This window comes from Canis lupus, chromosome 19 (assembly GCF_003254725.2).
Source record: "Canis lupus dingo isolate Sandy chromosome 19, ASM325472v2, whole genome shotgun sequence".
NCBI classification, from domain to species: domain Eukaryota; kingdom Metazoa; phylum Chordata; class Mammalia; order Carnivora; family Canidae; genus Canis; species Canis lupus.
In genome coordinates, this window is record NC_064261.1 from 39,390,502 (window position 1) to 39,410,636 (window position 20,135).

The 20,135-nt window shown below is 40.3% G+C and overlaps 1 protein-coding gene across 3 annotated transcripts in view; it reads left to right on the plus strand.

Annotated features, from left to right (window-relative positions):
• Positions 1–2,348: 2,348 nt before the first annotated feature.
• Positions 2,349–20,135, plus strand: part of UBXN4 (UBX domain protein 4) — a 48,293-nt gene continuing 30,506 nt past the window's right edge. Inside the window, exons 1-5 of one of the 3 annotated variants that reach the window (XM_025430563.3) lie at positions 2,349–2,480; positions 11,242–11,344; positions 12,218–12,246; positions 12,764–12,882; positions 13,511–13,685. In XM_025430563.3, coding sequence (XP_025286348.1) covers positions 2,399–2,480; positions 11,242–11,344; positions 12,218–12,246; positions 12,764–12,882; positions 13,511–13,685 — 508 coding nt within the window. In that variant the 5' untranslated portion in view covers positions 2,349–2,398. Of the gene's footprint in view, positions 2,481–2,791; positions 3,081–11,241; positions 11,345–12,217; positions 12,247–12,763; positions 12,883–13,510; positions 13,686–20,135 lie in introns of those variants that run through there. The other 2 variants (XM_049097192.1, XM_049097193.1) reach the window with 2 other exon arrangements.

Below are 20,135 nucleotides of genomic sequence, written 5' to 3' on the forward strand. Positions count from 1 at the left end.
AACTGCTGAGCCACCAGGCATCCCCCCTGTTTCCTCTATCTTGATTAGTCTTCTCCTTCACCTGGTTAGGTTTTTCTCCCTGATGTGTCATTTTTTTCTTAACTCTGCTCTCCATGTTTGGTCACATCATCACACACTTCTGAAGCACTTAGAATCTCCCCTTTTGTGACATTCATCCTCACATACAATCACTTGTTCAATGTCTGCCTTCTTCTTTAGATTGTGCAGTCACAAAGGCAGGGCCCTTGTCTGACTGCCTCACTTTACCCATGCCAATTATGTATGTCTAGCTCCTAGTAGATGAGCAATAAATATTTGATAAATGAATTAACGGCTATGAATGGTTCTTACATTGTTTAAGTCTAACATTAGAAATAAAGACATCACTCTACTGAAAGAATTTATAGGTAAACTGAATTTTAAGAAATCCATTTAAAGTTGATATGCAAGAGGCCTGATTAGAAAAAGGTAAATATAAATTGGATTGCAAGCTGTTAACTGTTTTTAGGTAAAATATTTAGAGGAAAGAGGTGTTTTGGGCAGCCCAGGGCGTGATCCTGGAGACTGGGATCCTGGAGACCTTGCATGGAGCCTGCTTCTCCCTCTGGCTGTGTCTCTGCCTCTCTCTCTCTCTGTGTCTCTCATGAATAAATAAATAAAATCTTAAAAAAAAAAAAAGAGGTGGGGATCCCTGGGTGGCGCAGAGGTTTGGCTCCTGCCTTTGGCCCAGGGCGCGATCCTGGAGACCCGGGATCGAATCCCACATCGGGCTCCCGGTGCATGGAGCCTGCTTCTCCCTCTGCCTGTGTCTTTGCCTCTCTCTCTCTCTGTGACTATCATAAATAAATAAATTAAAAAAAAAAAAAAGAGGTGTTTTCAGATGTAGCACCTTAATTCTGCAAAGATTGTCAAATGATTGTACCGCTGAGGGGGCAATTCAATCGATGTAGGATGTATAATATAATAATCTATGCAACTTAAAAAAAATATAAACCTTAGCTAATAGTTCTTAGAGGCTGTAATTCCAGAACGTATTAAATATGGATCAGTTTTCGTTTTATATTTTTAATTTTTTTTTAAATGATTTCATTTTTAAGTAATCTCTACGCACAATATGGGGCTGGAACTCACACCCCAAGATCAAGAGTCACGTGCTCCACCGACTTAGCCAGCCTGAGCTCCGGGTCAGTTATTTTAATGGCAACTAACCACGAAATGCCATATCTCGATTAGAGGACATTCTCATATGAAATTGTAAACAAAAGCATTACCTGACCTCCTCTTTTGTATTACCATGGAAAATGAATCGTTATTGTCTGTCTCTTTTTTTTTTTTTTTTTTTAAGATTTTATTTATTTATTCATGAGAGACACAGAGAGAGGCAGAGACCCAGGCAGAGGGAGAAGCAGGCTCCCTGCAGGGAGCCCGACGTGGGACTGGATCCCGGGACTCCAGGGTCGCACCCTGGGCCAAAGGCAGGCGCTAAGCCGCTGAGCCACCCAGGGATCCCGATTATTCTGTTTCCAAGTTACTTTGGGAAGTAGCTGTGGCAACAGCGTAGCCAGTGTTTTGAGGTTCCGGACCGAGGCCTAGCGGACAACTAGTGAATTGCCGGGGCCCTGCAGTCTCCCTCCAGCCGCCCTGGGGTCAGGGGCTGTCTGGTACCACGGAAGGGGGCTGCGGTGGTTTTCACCCTCTCTTCCCCTAAGTTGGGCTGACAAGTTCAGCAGAATCAAAGCCCACTTCGTTCCATACAGAGAAACACCCCCTATCGCACAACGGCCACTAATCATTAAAAAAAGAATTACATCGTCCACAATTAGGGCTCTCCTCGGGGCGGAGGGGGGACGACTTCCTCCATATGTAAGGTGTCCAAGAGCATCTCCTCCACCAGGAGCACCGCGTCCGCTCCCCTCCTCTACGACTTGAGAAAAGGCGCTCACTGCCGCCCCCTTCAGCCGTTCCCTCGGAAACCACAGTCACATCTTCCACGCCAGGGGAAAAGCGAGCCTGGGAAGACTACCACTCCCGTCATGCCTCACGCGCCGCGCCGCCGACGCGCCGTAGCGGCGAGTCATCTTTCCCACCGGCTTTTTCCGCTTCCGGAACGGCGGGGTCTGAGGCCCAGCGGCTGCGCGCACGCCCCAACGTGCCAACGAGACAAGGCTCTGGGGCGTGGCGCCGACGGCGACGTGTTGCGTCACGGGACGCAGGGAGCGCCCGGCCCGCGCGCTTGCGCGCACCCCGAGGGGCTGCTGACTGGATTGCGAGCCTGCGCGGAGGCGGGGGGCCGGCCGCTGGGGCTGCGGGGGCCGCGGGGCCGACGAAGGGGAGGGCGGGGCCGCTTCGGGACCGCGGCGACGACACTCGGAGCGAGCGCCTGGGCCCGAGGAGAGCGATGTTGTGGTTCCAGGGCGCCATTCCGGCCGCCATCGCGTCGGCCAAGAGGAGCGGCGCGGTCTTCGTGGTCTTCGTGGCAGGTGAAGGGGGCGGGGGCCCGAGTTGTGGCCGGACGCCCCTCCGGCCTCGCTCCCATCCCAGGGCGCCCCTGCCCTTGCTCGGCGCTCCGACAGACCCGGGCCGCCGTCGCCGGCCTCCCAGCGCCTCCGTCGTCCGTCGGGGGCTCGCCGGGCCCGGCCGGGCCCCCGGCGCCCGCTTCTCCCCTCACCCCGGCCTGAGGCGCCGTCCCCGCCTCGCCCCCGGAGCGCGCGGAGCCCCGCCCACCGCCCTGGCGGAGCCCGGGGCCCGCGGCCGCGTCCCGCAGGCCCCGCCCCCCCCGCCCGCCGCGCTGCGGGGCGCCCCGCACGGGGTGGGCGCAGGGACCCAGCAGCGCCTGCTCGGCGCCCGGGTCACCCCTCTGTCCCCCCGGACGCGCTCCGCGACGCTTGAACGCGGGTGTAGCCTGAGTGTTTAGGTGCGGGTAGAGACAGGTCGTTCTGCAGACGGTTGGGTTCGTAATTAGTTGTGGACTGTCAGGAAGAAAGCTGTGTCATCGGTAAGCCACAAAGAGAAGCCACCTGATGTTCACGGCTGCTGGCGGTCGCACGTTCCTGAAACGCAAACTTTTGAGCTTTATATAGGTTGGATTTTTCTTTTTTCTTTCTTCTTTTTTTTTTTTTTTTTAAATAATAATGAGAGGGGGCAGAGAATCTAAGGTGGAATATTTGCCGAGTCGCAACTTGATTTTTGTGCCGTTTGTTGAGAAGAAGTCGACGTTGAGTCCTTGGTTCGTTTTTGTCGTCTGCCAGGCCTGGTATCTGTAGTTTCCAGAGCGTGAGCTAACTCGTTTATCCTGTGTTAGCTCTGGTTTGTTTTGCTCCGTCTTTTATTACTGCCCTGTTTTATGACAGAAATCTTCGGGATTTACAGTTAAAACCTATGCCTGTGTGGTTTTGCTGATTCTCATGACATGAATCAAATTCGCGCTTGTGACTTATGTTACTTTGCGGAGTATTATTATTATTATTATTTTTTTTTTTAGGATTTTATTTAATTATTCATGAGAGAGCCACAGAGAGAGGCAGAGACACAGGCGGAGGGAGAAGCAGGCTCCATGCAGGGAGCCCGAGGCGGGACTCGATACCGGGTCTCCAGGATCATGCCCTGGGCCGAAGGCGGGAGCTAAACCGCTGAGCTACTCAGGGCGTCCCCGCGATGTATTATTTCAACTATTTGTGTTTAATAACGGTGCACTTACTAACTTACGACTCTCGAGAGTCCAGATAACAGCTCTGTAACTTTGTGCACTGCAGCAAAGAACAAATGCTAAAATAGGAGTTTCGCTTAACCTCAGATTTGAAATTGATGATTGAGTCCTACCAAATTTTTAGCTCAGTGTTGTTAATTAGAAGAGCAGTTTGATCCTCCTATGCTGTTTTAGAGTTGAATTTCGCATACATAACTGCTGTAATCCTGTAAGGAAAAAAAAAAGTGGGATTAAAAAAGGATTAAAAAGGAAAGGAAAATTAAATAACTCTGCTTATTGAGAGTATGGTAATAGTTTTATGGCACTTTAGATGTTTTTCAAATAAATTTCAGTTGATTCCTGTGGTAAGTAGAACAGGTTTTATTACACCCATTTTATAGCTGAGGAAATTTACGTCCACAGTGGTTAAGTGACATGCATTAGGGTCACAAAAAGTATTTCCATCTTGTCTTGACAATTTTTTTTTTTTTAGCAGCTTCAAGGTGTCTTTTTTGTTTTTGAGAAAAACAGGGCAACTGTAGACTTCATATATTAATGAAATTGGTGTAGAAATCAGGAAATCTAGGATGATAGAAGTCTTTTTTTTTTTTTTTTTTTTTTTTTTTACTTATTTATTTATTTACTTTAGAAAGTGAGGAGAACAGAGGAAGAGAAATCCTCAAGCTGACTCTCTGCTGAGCCCGGAGCTCAACACAGGGCTTGATCCGAGGACTGTGAGATCATGACCTGAGCTGAAATCCAGAGTCAGACAGTTAACTGATTGAACCACCAGGTGCCCCTATGGTAGTCGTTTTTTAAACGAAAAACACAATTGATGGTGTCTCAGTGTTCCTAGAAGGCACTTTTAGGCTAAATAGTTAATTAGAAATAAATGTTAGATTTAATTAACCAACATTTGGAAACAGTAGTGCTGATTATTTGTGTAGCAAAATAAAGTTGGAGGTCTTTGGGGCTCTGTGTGTGTATATATACATTCTTCAGTTAACCCTTTACTGATGAGCACCTATTAGATGCTTGTAGAATATCATTGACTCAGTTGAATGTTGGAAGACTAAGCAGTGTGTCAAAGGAATTTGTCCTTTGACCTGTTCAAAATACCGTTGGCTTTTCTAGAGTTCTAGGAAGTTAATCTCCAACACTAGGTAGGATTAGTTTCATGCCAGGAATATGTAGACAGCGGGGTCTTGAAACTGCAATGCTTAACATGTTGCGTAGACCTTTGTTCATATCCAGAACTCATGATTTTCTGGTATGGGATACCTCAACAATAATAAACTAACTCAGTAGGAAATTAAAAAAATATCTTTCAGGTGAGATGAAGTCATCTTAGGGGTCTATTTTGGTTCATATAACCCCTCAAGTGGGAAGCACTTTAGGCAAGTTGTTTAGTGAAATTTTCGTGCATGAATTAAAATTGTAGTATTGAAACTGGAGAGATTACTACTAGTTCAGACAAGAATTTAACAAGTATTTTCAAAGTATTATGATTACGTAAATTGAATTAAAACTGAAGTTTGTTTGTTTTTTTTTTTAAAGATTTTATTTATTCATGAGAGAGAGGCAGAGACACAGGCAGAGGGACTGTGGGATCCTGGATCAGGCCCTGGGCTGAAGGCAGGCGCTAAACCACTGAGCCACCCAGGGATCCCCTAAAAACTGAAGATTTTTATTCTATTCATGGGAAGGTAGAATATCTGACAGGGAAACTGAAACAAAGGTGTCAATTCACAGACTTGTGTTGCTAGTGGGCTAAAATTTTTTTTTTGATTTTTTAATTTATTTTTATTATTTTATTTTTTCTTTTTTTTAAAGATTTATTTACTTAGGAGAGACACACTGAGAGAGAGAGGCAGAGACACACAGGCAGAGGGAGAAGCAGGCACCATGCTGGGAGCCCGACGCGGGACTCGATCCTGGGTCTCTAGGATCACACCCTGGGCTGAAGGCGGACGCCCAACTGCTGAGCCACCCAGGCGTCTCTGGGCTAAAATTTTCATGACAAAAAAAAAAAATTCATGACAGACACTATTTACTGCCTTTTTTGGTTCATACAGACCACAAAAGCTTTTAGATTTTTGGCTAGTTGACCTTTTCTGGGTTGGAATTCCTGGCTCTACTAGGGTCTGCAACTCTTTGCTTCTGAGTTTGTATTCTTTTTTTGTTTCTTTTTAAGTTTTAATATCTACACCCTATGTGGGGTCAGACTCGGAACCCTGAGATCAAGAGTCTCATGCTCTTATCGGGTGAGCCAGCCAGGAACCCTTGATTGGTCTTTTTAAGTGTCTTTAACTTTGGATATTGCTGATACTACCGAGGAAGGACACATTTTCTTTCTTTTTATTTTTTTTAAATATTTTATTTATTCATGAGACAGAGAGAGAGGCAGAGACACAGCCAGAGGGAGAAGCAGGCTCTCTGCAGGGAGCCTGATGTGGGACTTGATCCCGTGACTCCAGGATCACGACCTGACCTGAAGGCAGACGTTTAACCGCTGAGTCACCCAGGCATCTCTGGACACAACAGTTTCTGCTAAAATTTTAGGCCTATCTAACTCCATAGCATAGTTCATATACTGATTAATAAGAAGCTAAAGATACTGAAGTTGGCAGTTAATCTTACTCTGTAGAGTTAAGAAAGGTCTCAGTGGATTAAGTAATTCTGTTCAACCTTGTATCTCTGTTGGTCAAGCTGCTATTGCTGCCATTAGAGTGAATTATGGACACACACTGCTAATGGGGATGTGATATTTGGGAACCTCTCCACATGGTACAACATAGTAAAAAGTACCAACTTCAGAAGTAGGAGATCTGTACTTCAAGCTGCCACTTGACAGCCCCACTTAGATGCCTCATAGGATTCTCAAGTGTGAAAATGTATTTACTCTGAATTTGTTTTTTTCTCCCACCAGTGTTGTACATTTAGTAAATGGCACGACTTTTACATCCAGGTGGATAAATCCGAAGTGTGGAATTCATCTTTGTCTCTCAACCCTTTTGTCTTCTCTTGTCTTGTGTTCCCTGTTCATGACATTCCTAGTCACAGGCCTTTTCCTACACATAAAGTCCTGCTTAGTGAACTGTTCTGGCTCTTGACGTGGCTCAGCTTTTTCATCCTTTAGGTCTTACCTTAAATGTTGCCCTAGAGAAGCCTTCCCTGGCTGATCTAAAAAAGGTCTCATTATTTTCTCTCCTAGATTTGTTCTTTTTTCCACAGTGTTTATTACTATAATTATTTATAACTGTTTACTAAACAAGTAATTTTTTGTACCTTTATATTCTTAAGCTCCACTGAGGGCAATGTCTCATTTGTTTTACACTTAGCTTGCAGCCTAATGCCTAGGACTAAGTAGTAAATGTGGAATAAAATAGTGAATGCATGAAAAAATGAATAAAAAAAGGTGTCTCATGCTTCACAGCTTTCTCTAAAACGTGTTTGTAGTAAGAATGTTCCCATATAGTTATTTTCCAGGTTGATAATTTTGTCATTTAATTGGAATTTTACATTTCACCCTATAGTGTTTGATGATATACCCAGAATAATGTCACCGCAAATGATAGTTTTTCCCATTTGCTTCCTCAACATCTGGGAGTTTGTTAATGGGCATTCTTTTTGGTCCTGGTCTGTGGATTCATTCTAGTCCCTGTTCACTTTTCCATGGCCAGATTTGTCAAGCTCCTATTCCTGGATCTCATCTCACATAGAAAATATACTCAAGTGTTCAGCATTAGTCAATTATTGTAGATATGCCAAGATATTTATACCAGAGATTTAGCTTTTTTAAAAAAAAAGGATTTTAGGGGCAGCCCCGGTGGCACAGCGGTTTAGCGCCGCCTGCAGCCCAGGGTGTGATCCTGGAGACCCGGAATCGAGTCCCACATCAGGCTCCTTGCATGGAGCCTGCTTCTCCCTCTGCCTGTGTCTCTGCCTGCCTCTCTCTCTCTCTCTCTCTGTCTCTCTCTCTCTGTGTTTCTCATGAATAAATAAATAAATCTTTAAAAAAAACATTTAAAAAAAAAGGATTTTATTTATTCATGAAAGAAACAGGCAGAGACATAGGCAGAGGAAGAAGTAAGCTCCCTGCGGAGAGCGCAGTACAGGACTTGATCCCAGGACCCCAGGATCACAACCTGAGCTGAAGACAGCTGCTCAACTACTGAGCCACCCAGGTGCCCCAAGAGTTTAGCTTTCATTCCAGAAAATACTTGCTCTCGTGGAGCCTGTATTGTATCGTGGAGCCTGGTTGAAGGAGACAGACAGTAAACATAGTAAGTTAAGCACATAGTCTACCAGAAGGTCGTAAGTATTACAAGGAAAGAAAGGAAATTAGGGAATTTTGGGACTGTCTAGAGGCTGTTATTTTATATGTGTGTATGTGTGTGTATATATATATATAATATAATATTATATATATAGGATTTGAGCTCACAACCCCAAGATCAAGATCCTCTACTGACTTAGCCAGCCAGCTGCCCCTAAAGACTGTCATTTTAAGATAGGGAATAGGGAAAGCTTTATTGAAAAGATAATATTTTAATAATGATTTAAGGGAGTTAAGTGTTAACCATGTAAAAATCTGAGGGGAGACCATTCCAGGCTGAGGAAACAACTAGCACAAAGACCTTAAAGTGAGTGTCTTTGTGTTAGCAGAATATGAAAGAAGGGAAAGAGGAAATGAGGCCAGAGATGTAACTGGAAGCGTGAGGCTATTCGAAGAGACTTTGGCTTTTACTATGAGGGAAATTGGGAGCCATTGTAGGATTTTGAGCGGAGGATTGATGTGATACAACTTTTTGATGAAAATTGCTGTGTTAAGAATAGCCTGAGCAGCTTTGCCACATCTGCTGCATTCAGATGTCAGGCTGGTGACATGCCAGAAAATGTCGACCTCACTATGAAGAGATGCACACTTATTATGAAAGACCTCAGAGGAACCCTTTGAAGGAATTTCAGTCACATCAGTGTAGAACTCCGTCTCCTTGGAGAGAAAAAGAAGAGGCTCCAAGTTGACAAATGATGGGGAACTAGAACTTGCCCCTATTTGCACTACCTGTAGTTAACGTACAGTACGTACATGATGGGGATGGTTCCTGGCTGGCTCAGTCAAGTAGAGTATGTGACTTTTGACCTGGGGTTGTGAGTTTGAGCCCCATGATGGATGTAGAGATTACTTTAAAAAAAAAAAAAAAAAAAAAAAAAGCTCAAGGGACCTACACTCGGCTTCCATTACAAGGTGAGGTCTGCGTATGCTCACTTCCCATCAACATTTATTCAGAAGAATGGTTCTCTTGTTCAAATCTGAATTTCTTGAGTGAAAAACACCTGCAGGGTTCAGATGAGGCCCAGTGTTGCTTATTCAGTATCTCAAGCCCAGAAAAATGAGTTAATTCTTGAAGGAAGTGACATTGGACTTGTATCAAAGTCAGCTGCTTTGATTTAGCAAGCCACACATTTAAAAACAAAGATATCAGAAAATTTTTGGATAGTTATCTATGTTTCTGAAAAAGGAACAGTTCAGCAGGCTGAGGAATAAGATCTAAGTTGTCCAGCTACAACAACAGCTAGATAGCTGCTGGATGATTTTTCAGATCTATTTGTGGTATTTTAAAGATACAATAAAAGCTGTCTTTTTTTTAAAAAAAAAAAGCTGTCTTGATGGGGGCGGGGTGGAGAATAGATGGAGCTAGGGAGACCATTTGAGGGTGGATTAAATTGGGAAAGGGGGCTGCAAATGAGAAGAAAACAGTTTATGGAAGAGTAGATACAGAATTATCTCATTTTTGTGAAACAAAAAAAGTGTGACCTGAGAACTTTTTTAGACTGTAAATTGGCAGAGGTGGTTCACCCTTGAGAAAGCACTTAGCTCTGCTAAACCTCAGAAATATTTTTCATTGACCTACTTGGGTAAGGTTCCTTCTGCCCACCACTAAGTGGTTATGTCAATGTCTAGATATTATAAGGCTAGAAAGGAAGCAACCTCTTGATGGGTATAACTTTTAAAACATTTTGTGGGGCAGCCGGGGTGGCTCAGCAGTTTAGTGCTGCCTTCGGCCCAGGGTATGATCCTGGAGACCTAGGATCGAGTCCCAGGTTGGGCTCCCTGTGTGGATCCTGCTTCTCCCTCAGCCTGTGTCTCTGCCTCTCTCTCTCTTTCTCTCTCATGAAAAAATAAATAAAATCTTAAAAAATTTTTTGTCATTGAAGTATGATATACAGTATATTAAGTGAAAAATATTAAGTGAGCAGCTCAGTGAACTTTTATATATTAACACACTGGTATAACTCTCATCCAGATAAGATAGAAATATTTCCAGCACCCCCAAAAGCCTCCTTCATGCTTTTTTCCAATCAGTAGCACCTTCACCCAAGTAGTCACTGTGTTGAATTCTATCACCATGGATGAATTTTGGATCAATGTAACTTTTTTTTTAAGATTTATTTATTTGTTTTACAGAAAGAGTGTGTGCACGTGCACGAGCAGAGGGAGAAGAAGAGAGAAGCAGACTCCCACTGAGTGTGGAGCCCACAGTAGGGTCTCAGTCTCACAGCCCTGAGATCCTGACCTGAGCGAAAATCAAGAGTGGATGCTTAGGGACACCTAGGTGGCTCAGTGGTTAAGTGTCTGCCTTTGGCTCAGGTCATGATCCCAGAGTCCTGGGATCAAGTCCCACATCAGGCTCCCTGCATAGAGCCTGCTTCTCCCTCTGCCTGTGTCTCTGCCTCTCTCTGTATGTTTTTCATGAATAAATAAATAAAATCATAAAAAAAAAAAAAAAAAAGGATGCTTAACCAACTAAGCCACCCGGATGCCCGTGGATCAGCATAACTTTTATAATTAGCATGCCTCCTATTCTAAAAGGCAAGTCCCAAACTGCAATCAGAATTGCACCTGCTTTTGTCTACCTTGGAGGAATTCTGGAGAGTGATGTTGTGGTGTGGAGAAATTGAACTCAGCAGAAAAGTGCTACATAAAGGAAGTGTGTTATGCGCTTATTTTCTAAAATCACATCTACAGGAGTGCCTGAGTGGCTCAGTTGTTGGGGATCTGCCTTTGGCTTAGGTCATGATCCTGGGGTCCCAGAATTGAGCCTGTCTTGGGCTTCCTGTTGAGCAGGGAGCCTGCCTCTCCCTCTCCTCCCCACTTTTTAAAAAAAATCTTTTAAAAAATAAAATAAAATTATGTGCACAAAATGCAAAATAGCCAATGTAAATTTCTACTATGACTTCTAATTATTTTGATACTATTTACTTCATAATTTGGATGCCTTTTTTAAGAAAATTGTAAAGTCTAGACAGCTTCATTCTTTTTCATTACATCTTCATTACTGTTTTTTTGTTTTTGTTTTTGTTTGTTTGTTTTAGCATCCTGAGCTGTTTTTCATGACTTTTTATCATGTTAACAGTGCATATAGTCAAACTTTGCATTTTATGGGAAATTTTTTAATTTGGTAGAAAATAGTGTTTGTTGAAATTCTATATTCTGAGTGAAAAGAATCAGCAGATACTGGCCTTATAAGTATCCTTGAAATGTTTTACAGGTGATGATGAGCAGTCTACACAGATGGCTGCAAGTTGGGAAGATGAGAAGGTGACAGAAGCATCCTCAGACAGTTTTGTTGCTATTAAAATCGATACCAAAAGGTTTGCTTATATAGATGTTAATTTTTAAAGTATTATGACCATTGTCTTTTGTTGTGCTTGATGGTGATACTCTTAAGACTGTAAGAATGTTGATTTTTCTCTAAGGCATTATCAGAGACTTTAAGTTCTGATTGCCATTTTCCAAATAATACATTATGGTATCTTGCTGAAAAACTTTTGTTCTCCTGGTGCACCAACCAACAATGTGACGTGCACAAGTAATGCAAAAGAACTGTGATCCTCAGCATCTAAGAACTTGGAATTAACTGTAAATTGTATATCAATTATCTCTGAAAGGTTGACTATTCTTTTGGATCCTATTTTTGGGAATGAAGTTGTTTAGTTAAATGGGCATAAGGACTTTTTTAGGTCCCTCACAGTACATTCTTGTTTATTTTCCTCCCCTTTTTTACAAAAGTGGTAGCATTTTGACATACTTTTTTGTATCGTTTTTATAATTGCATAATTAGTTTTTACTGGTGGATATTTAGGTTTGGAATCATTTGTTATTACAAGGTACTGCACAAGTAAATCATAAGCATTAATATCTTGTTACAAGTTAAGATATTGTATTCAAGTGTACTTGCTACTGAGGAAGCAACATGGCAGATACTAACTTGATTTTTAGTCACTAGATTCAGCAACTAGTTTGTGGGTTGCAAGAGCAAGTAGCTCTTTAATCTAAAAATTATTTTAAAAAAAATGTCTAAAATAAGAATTGGATTTTTCTCCTTGCAACAGATGACTATGAAAGGAACTGGTCCTTTCAGAAAAATACTTTTAATTGGTACAGTAAATTTTTATAAAAACAACTGAGTATTTGGGAAGCATTTGGATGCATCTAGTGATTTTCTGTTTGATTTTGTTTTACAGTGAAGCCTGCCTACAATTTTCACAAATCTGTATCCTTTCAATGAAGAATTGGTTTGATACATATTTTGCCTGAGGATTTCCCTTTTTTTTTTTTTTTTTTATTTGGTTAATTCATGATTTCAAAATTGTTCATTTAGGAACTCATGCATTCTTGTTTATGGAAACCATACTACTATGTGTCCTTTGAGATAATACATTGTAGCAAAGGGGATCTATGGGGAGTTTTTTTTAATGTCAGTATCTGGAAAGCAATATGTAGCAGTTTGGTTGGAATGTTAGAAGCTGTCTAGAGGTAAAATAAGATGTAAAAGTTAAAATAGGGGAGAATGTAGTGGATGTTCTCAGATATATAACACAAATAAATCATAAATCAGTTTACCTATCACATGCATGACAAGCATACTGATATGGCAGTTGAAATTATTTGGTAAACATGTTAGCTGATAACATTGTAAAATTCACAGAGATTTGCTTTGTTATCAATAGTATTTCATAAAATTATCCCCTTGTTTTTCATGAATCGTTAGACTTAATTAAGTTGTACAGATCCCGTAGTGTGTGTTCCATCCAGTTTCTTTATTGGAGACAGTGGAATTCCCTTGGAAGTGATAGCAGGAAGTATTTCTGCAGATGAACTTGTTACCAGAATTCACAAAGTCCGGCAGGTAAGAAGGAACAGAATTTCTTTGTTATAAATGTGGGAAAATGATACGTCAGAAACTTGACATTGGAATATTTTTGGAGCTACTTTGTATAATCAGAAACCTGTCATGCCATTTAACTTAAAAGGTGGCAAGTACTGTCTTCCTGGGTTGGTTTGGAAAATAGCATTGTGAAGTTATAAGTACCTGTACCTAATGAGTGACTTCTTACTCTCCATCTCTCCTCCCTCACTCAACTGTTAATACACATCACTGTTACTTTGTTGCAAGAGAGAGATTGCATATTAAAAGTTCCAAACTGTATTGCTTGGCACATTTTGAGGAACTTAATCAATTTCTCATTAGCATCCTCTTTGGGCAGATGGCTAAGATAGCTTGAAACTCTTTTTCCTTGAATTCTAATTTGAAGGAAAAATCAGTGTGCTTTTTTTCATGCTCTTGTCACATTGTAGTTGAGTTCCACAGTGTGATTATTCCATGTTTAGGATTAAATAGTTTAGGATCATCTACTTAGAAAGTTTGGTACTTTTCCCTTCTACAGAGACAGTTGACTTACTTATAGTTTGGCCTCATCTGCCTGGAGGTTTAGAGGCTTACCTGTTCATTAAATTCCAGTGTGTTTTCTCCCTAGATGCACTCATTAAAAGGTGAAACATCGGTGGCAAATGGCAGCCAATTAGAAAGTTCAGTCTCTACTCCACCCACCTCATGTGAACCTAACAACACTTCTGAAAACTCTCAGTCCAGAAATGTGGGGCTTTGTGAGACACCACCCACTTCTGAAACAAAGTCAGATTCTGCAACAGGTAATTTTTAGTGAACCCTTTTGGATACAGATAAAAGTAGCCCTTCACTTTGTTTTAAAGGCCAGGGATTAATATCCTTAAAAATAAAAATATTGTGTTTCTCCTCTGTCACATTAATTTAACTTAAAATTTAAGGGTTGCCTTAAATACAGGTGTTGGTCATATAGTGGCAGAAAAGGATAAAGTCAGTGAATATGCCTTTCAAATCCAAATAGGCAACAGTCCCGAATAGTTGATTTGTAATTTCTTTTTACTGTGCTGTAGTTCAGGAACTGTCATTATGACACTTAGTAATTTTATAATTATCTTTTCAGCCAAAGGATTTTGAAAGGTTCACATGAACTAATGTATTTGGAATTGTTTTTATAACCTATAAGATACTATACACATTTAAAAAATAGTATTTGCGAAAAGAAATAGTATTTGCATTTTTAGATATTAGAATTAAAAGGTAATTGTACAATAGAGCTTGTGGAAATCAGAGATGTGACTGCAGAAGGGTTGATAGAAAAAGACAAAAGAAAAGTTATACTGTATGTTAGGGATTGTGTTCAGAGTTGCATGGTGTGATACGTCTTTGTATTGGGCATCAGAGAGTGAGATAAATCAAGAGATTAGTAGATTAGTATCCTAAAAGATAATCCTACTCTAGCATCCCAGATAGATAATTATCAAGCCTCTATTTAATGACAGGAAACTCATTATGTTGAAAGGAAGCCTATTATCAAAACCCTAGTTTTTAGAAAAATTCTTCTCCATGTTGAGATGAAATTTGATGCCCTATAACTTCTCATTAACTTTAGAGCTATTATGAAGTTACATATAACAGGTTTTGAATATTTGAGGAATAACTGCCAGGTCCCCTCTCAGTAGTCTCATTTTGAGGTTTTACATCTATAGATCAGTCAAATTCTGGATGTGTACACAACTAGGGGATGCTGTAGTCACTGTAGCTCAATTAGCTGTTAAGCAGGATACTTTCACATTTACCTGGATATTTATCATTGCCAAATTCTTGATTCCCTTTTGAGTATGTTTTCCTCTGTTAGCACTTTCTTTCAGCCTGAAATTTTTCCCTTAACATTTTTTTTTTTTTAAGATTTATTTATTTGAGGGAGGGGCAGAATCTTCATGCAAAATCCCTGCTGAGTGAAGAGCCCAGTGCAGGGTTCTGTCTCATGACTCAGGAGAACGTGACCTGAGCTGAAACCAGGCGTCTACATTGACTGAGCCACCTAGGCACCCCTTGCTTATTAGCATTTTGTTACACAGCTCTTCTGGCAAAATACTTCTCTTTGTCTCTGAAAAATAAAAATGTCTGTTTTATCTTCATTCTAGAAGGATATTTTTGCTGGATACAAAATCTGGGGTTTCCAGGTTTTTTTGTGGGGGGGGTAGGGACCTTTTAAGGATCTTCTGGTCTCCATAGTTTTCTGATGATAAGTTTCTGTCCGTAGCAGTGTTTCCCCATATATGGAATGTATTGCTTTTCTCTCTGCTTTCAGGATTTTCTCTTTGGTTTTCAGCAGTTGACCATAATATGCCTATGCGTTTCTCTTTGTGTTTATTCTGCTTGAGGTTTACTGAACCTCTTAAGTCTGTAAGTATATGACTAGCTAAATTTGAAGAATTTGGAACCATTATTTATTAAAATATTTTTCTCTTTTTCTGTTACCTTGCTGGAAATAATTACATGTATGTTAGGCTTCTTGATATTATCCCACAGATTGACTTTCTTCTTTTTTTTTTCTCTTCTTTAGATTGGATAATCTTTTTGATCTATAAACACATTGACCTTTCTTTATCATCTCTCTCTGTTCTTAAGCCCATTTAGTGAATTGTTATTTTGTTTTTAAGATTTTTATTTCTTAAGTAATCTCTACACCTTTACACCTGGGGTGTAATGTTCTCTCCTAACTGAGCCAGCCAGGTGCCCCCAGTGAATTTTTATTTTAGATAAAATTAGGTAATACATTTATAATAAATATATTAGCTTTTAGTTATATATAACTTTTTTAAGTTAACCATTTTTTAATAGACTTTTAAATTTTATTTTATTTTTATTTATTTATTTTTTAATTTTATTGATTTATTCATCATAGTCACAGACTGAGAGAGAGAGAGAGAGGCAGAGACACAGGCAGAGGGAGAAGCAGGCTCCATGCAGGGAGCCCGACATGGGACTCGATCCTGGGTCTCCAGGATCGTGCCCTGGGCCAAAGGCAGGCACCAAACCGCTGCGCCACCCAGGGATCCTATTTTTATTTTTTTAGAGAGGGAGAACTTGTGCAAGTAGGGGAGGGAATGAGAGAGAGAATCTTAAGCAGTCTCCATACCCAACATGGAGCCCATGTGGGGCTTGATCTCATGACCCTGAGATCATGACCTGAGCCAAAATCAGGAGTGAGACTAAGTGACCCAATAGGGTTGTTTTAGGGCAGTTCTAGGTTCACAACAAAATTAAGAGGAAGGTACAGATTTCCTATTTTCTTCCTGCTCCACTATCTACATCCTCCACCAAAGTGGTACATTTATTATAATGAATCCATATTTGACACATCAAGCAGAGTTCATAGATTACATTAGAGTTTTCTCTTGGTATTGTACATTCTATGAGTTTAGACAAATGTATAATGACATGAATCCATCGAAATAGTATCAGTACAGCACAAAATATTTTTACTGCCCTAAATGTCGTTCTCTGTGCTCTGCCTGTTCATTCTCACTGATCTTTTTACAGTCTCCATAGTTTTGCCTTTCTCAGAATGTCATATAGTAGTCTTTTCTGATTGGCTTCTTCCACTTAGTAATAGGCATTTAAGCTATCTTCCCTGTCTTTTCATCACTTAATAGTTCATTTCTTTTTATTCCATTGTCTAGATGTACCATAGTTTACTAACTCATTCACTCAATGAAGGACATCTTGGTTTCTTCCAAGTTTTAGCAATTATGAATAAAGCTGCTGTAAGAATCTGTGTGCAGGTTTCTGTGTGAACATAAATTTTTTTACTTCCTTTGAGTACGTACCAAGGTTGTGATTGCTGGGTTGTGTGCTAAGAATATGTTTAATTTTATAAGAAGCCACCAAGGTGTCTTCCAAAGTGGTGGTACCATTGTGCAGGTAAAATAATTCTGGATTTTCTTATTCTTCCTTCCATCTCCCTTTCCTCTTCTAAGTTTTTACTTTGAAATAATTTGACTCACAAAAAAGTTATAGTAGTTATCCTCAGTCCATGAGTACCTTTTACCATCATTTTATTCAACTTATTTTTTTTTTTTAAAGATTTTGTTTATTTATTCATGAGAGACGCAGAGACACAGGCAGAGGGAGAAGCAGGCTCCATGCAGGGACCCCATGTGGGACTTGATCCCGGGTCTCCAGGCTCACGCCCTGGGCTGAAAGCGGCGCTAAACCACTGAGCCACCCGGGCAGCCCTCAACTTATCTTTTAATTCATTTCATTTTTCTTTATTTCATTGAGTTATAATGGCTACTTTAGAGTCCCTTGTCTGATATTTCCAGAATCTAGCTCATCTCAGGGTTGGTCTTTGTTTACCTTTTCTCCAGAGAGTGGGTTACATTTTCCTGTTGGATCATGGTATCAAGACATTTTGGATTGTATCTTGTACATTGTTGTAGACACTCTGGATTGTGTTATATTCTTGCAAACAGTGTTGATGCCTTTGTTTCAGTAGACACGTATTTCAGTTCATACTCAGGTATGAATAGAGCTCTAATCTTAATTCTTTGTAGTTTTTTTTTTTTTTTTACTTCATTATGGAAAATTTCAGACTTATACAGAAGTAAGGAAAATAGTAAAAGAAATACCATGAACCCACTATCTTCAACTTCTGCTAACTCATGGCCAGTGTTGTTTCATCAGTGCCTTCTACTCTTTTCCTCACTTATTATTTAGAACAAATCTTAGGCATTATATAATTTCATTTTTTTTAGGATGTCCATTTCATTATTTTATTTTATTTTAGATTTTATTTATTTATTTTGAGAGACAAAAGGAGAAAGCATGAGCCAGGGGAGGAGCAGAGAGAGAGGGAGAAGCAGACTCCCTGCTGAGCAAGGAGTCCAATGCAGGAATCTATCTTAGGACCCTGGGAGCATGACCCAAACCCAACTTCCTGAGCCACCCAGAGGCTGGAGTTTCATTTTATTTTTATTTATTTATCTATTTTTTATTTTTTAAGTTTTATTTATTTATTTGTGAGAGACACAGAGAGATAGAGATTGAGAGAGAGAGAGAGAGAGAGAGAGAGAGAAACATAGGCAGAGACACAGGTGGAGGGAGAAGCAGGCTCCATGCAGGGAGCCCAACGTGGGACTCAATCCTGGGTCTCCAGGATCATGCCCTGGGCTGAAGGTGGCATTAAGCCGCCGAGCCACCTGGGCTGCCCTCATTTTATTTTTAAATAAATGCTAATGCTCAGATTAGCATTGGAGAATGTGTAGAAGATCCATTTTTTAAACGTTAATTTCATTTTAACTAATGAGTTAATTAAAATAGGTAAGACATTCACTTGGTCCAAAATTCAAAAATGTAAAAAGGACATCCTATCCCTCAGGCACCCGACTCTAGTCCACTAATGTTCCAGTTCTATTTATTTATTTATTTATGTATGTATGTATGTATGTATGTATGTATGTATGTCACAGAGAGAGAGAGAGAGGCAGAGACATAGGCAGAGGGAGAAGCAGGCTCCATGCACCGGGAGCCCGACGTGGGATTCGATCCCGGGTCTCCAGGATCGCGCCCTGGGCCAAAGGCAGGCGCCAAACCGCTGCGCCACCCAGGGATCCCTAATGTTCCAGTTCTTTTGTGGCCATTCAGAAATATTTTATGCACATGCAACAAGTAGGTTTAACTTTTTTGCCCCCCACCCCCCATTTAGCCAACCAGTAGTGTACCATAGACACTATCTTGCTTGCTTTTTTTTTTCTTAAACATATTTTCTCAGACATTTCACACTGACAAGGAACTTCCTCTTTTTTTAATGACTTAATATTTTATTGTATATTGTAGGAGGATTTATTTAGCCTGTCCCTGTTGATGAGTAGTAACATTATTTCCATACTTTGTAATTTCAAATAAAACTAAAATGAACAGCTTTCTGCCTCCAGTATTTCATACATTTGAATAAATACCTATCTAGTAAATCTTGAAAACTAGTTCACTTTTTGTCATCAATATTCATTTGCTTGGGGCACCGGGGTGGCGCAGTGGTTGAGTATCTTTGGCTCAGGTTGTGATCCGGGGGTCCTGGGCTCAAATCCCATGTCAGGCTTTCTGCAGGGAGCCTGCTTCTCCTTCTGCTATGTCTCTGCTTCTCTCTCTGTGTCTCTCCTGAATAAATAAAATCTTTAAAAAAAAATTTCATTTGCTTTCTCCATGTAATCATTTTAGTTTTGAACTTAAAACAGTCAAAAGTGAATTCTAGAGTTCGGAGTCATAGAATTTTTTCAGAAAGAAGAGATTGACCCATGTGTGTGCAAAAGTTCTAAAATACTTCCTTTTTAAAATATTAATATATAAAAGATGAGAACTAACTCAACTGTATTTATTTATTTAGTAGGCTCCATACCCAGTGTGGAGCCCAACTTGGGGTGTGAACTCATGATGAGCTGAGGTCAAAAGTCTGTCACTTAACCAACTGAGCCATGTAGGTGCCCCTAAAAGTTGAGAACTTTAAAAAAATAGCCACAATATTGTCATCCCTTAGGAAATCTAGAAGGTTAACAGTAATTCCTTTTTATCATTATCTAGTCAATATTTACATTGCACAAAATGTTTGTTTGGAGTCCATTATATTGCTATTGATTGATGAGTTGTTTTTTTTTGAGTATTTAGATTCCCATTCTCACTGGATTTTCCTGTAGCTTCCCACAGTCTGGATTTCACTGCATTCTTTTTTTAAGTTTTTATTTTAATCACCCAGTACTCATCACAAGCGCACTCCTTAATATCCCTGTCACCTATTTCATCCATCCCTCATACCCATCCACTTCCCCTCTGTTAACCATCAGCTCTCTACAGTCTGTTTCTTGGTTTGTTTCTCTTTTCTCCCTTTGCTCATTTGTTTTTCTTAAATTCCCTATATGAGTGAAATCATTTGGTATTTGTCTTTGGCTGACTTTATCACTTAGCATTGTAAGTGGCTCCATCCATGTAGTTGTAAGTAGCAAGATTTTATTCTTTTTTATGGCTGAATAATATTCTGTGGTGTTTATATACCCCATCTTCTTTATCCATTCATCATTCAGTGGACACTTGGGCTGCTTCCATAATTTGGCTGTTGTAAATACTTCTATAAACATAGGGTTGCATGTACACCTTTGAATTAGTGTTTTTTATGTTCTTTGGGTAAATACCCAGTGGTGTGATTGCTGGATTATTGGTTAGTTCTATTTTTAACTTTTTGAGAAATCTCCATACTGTTT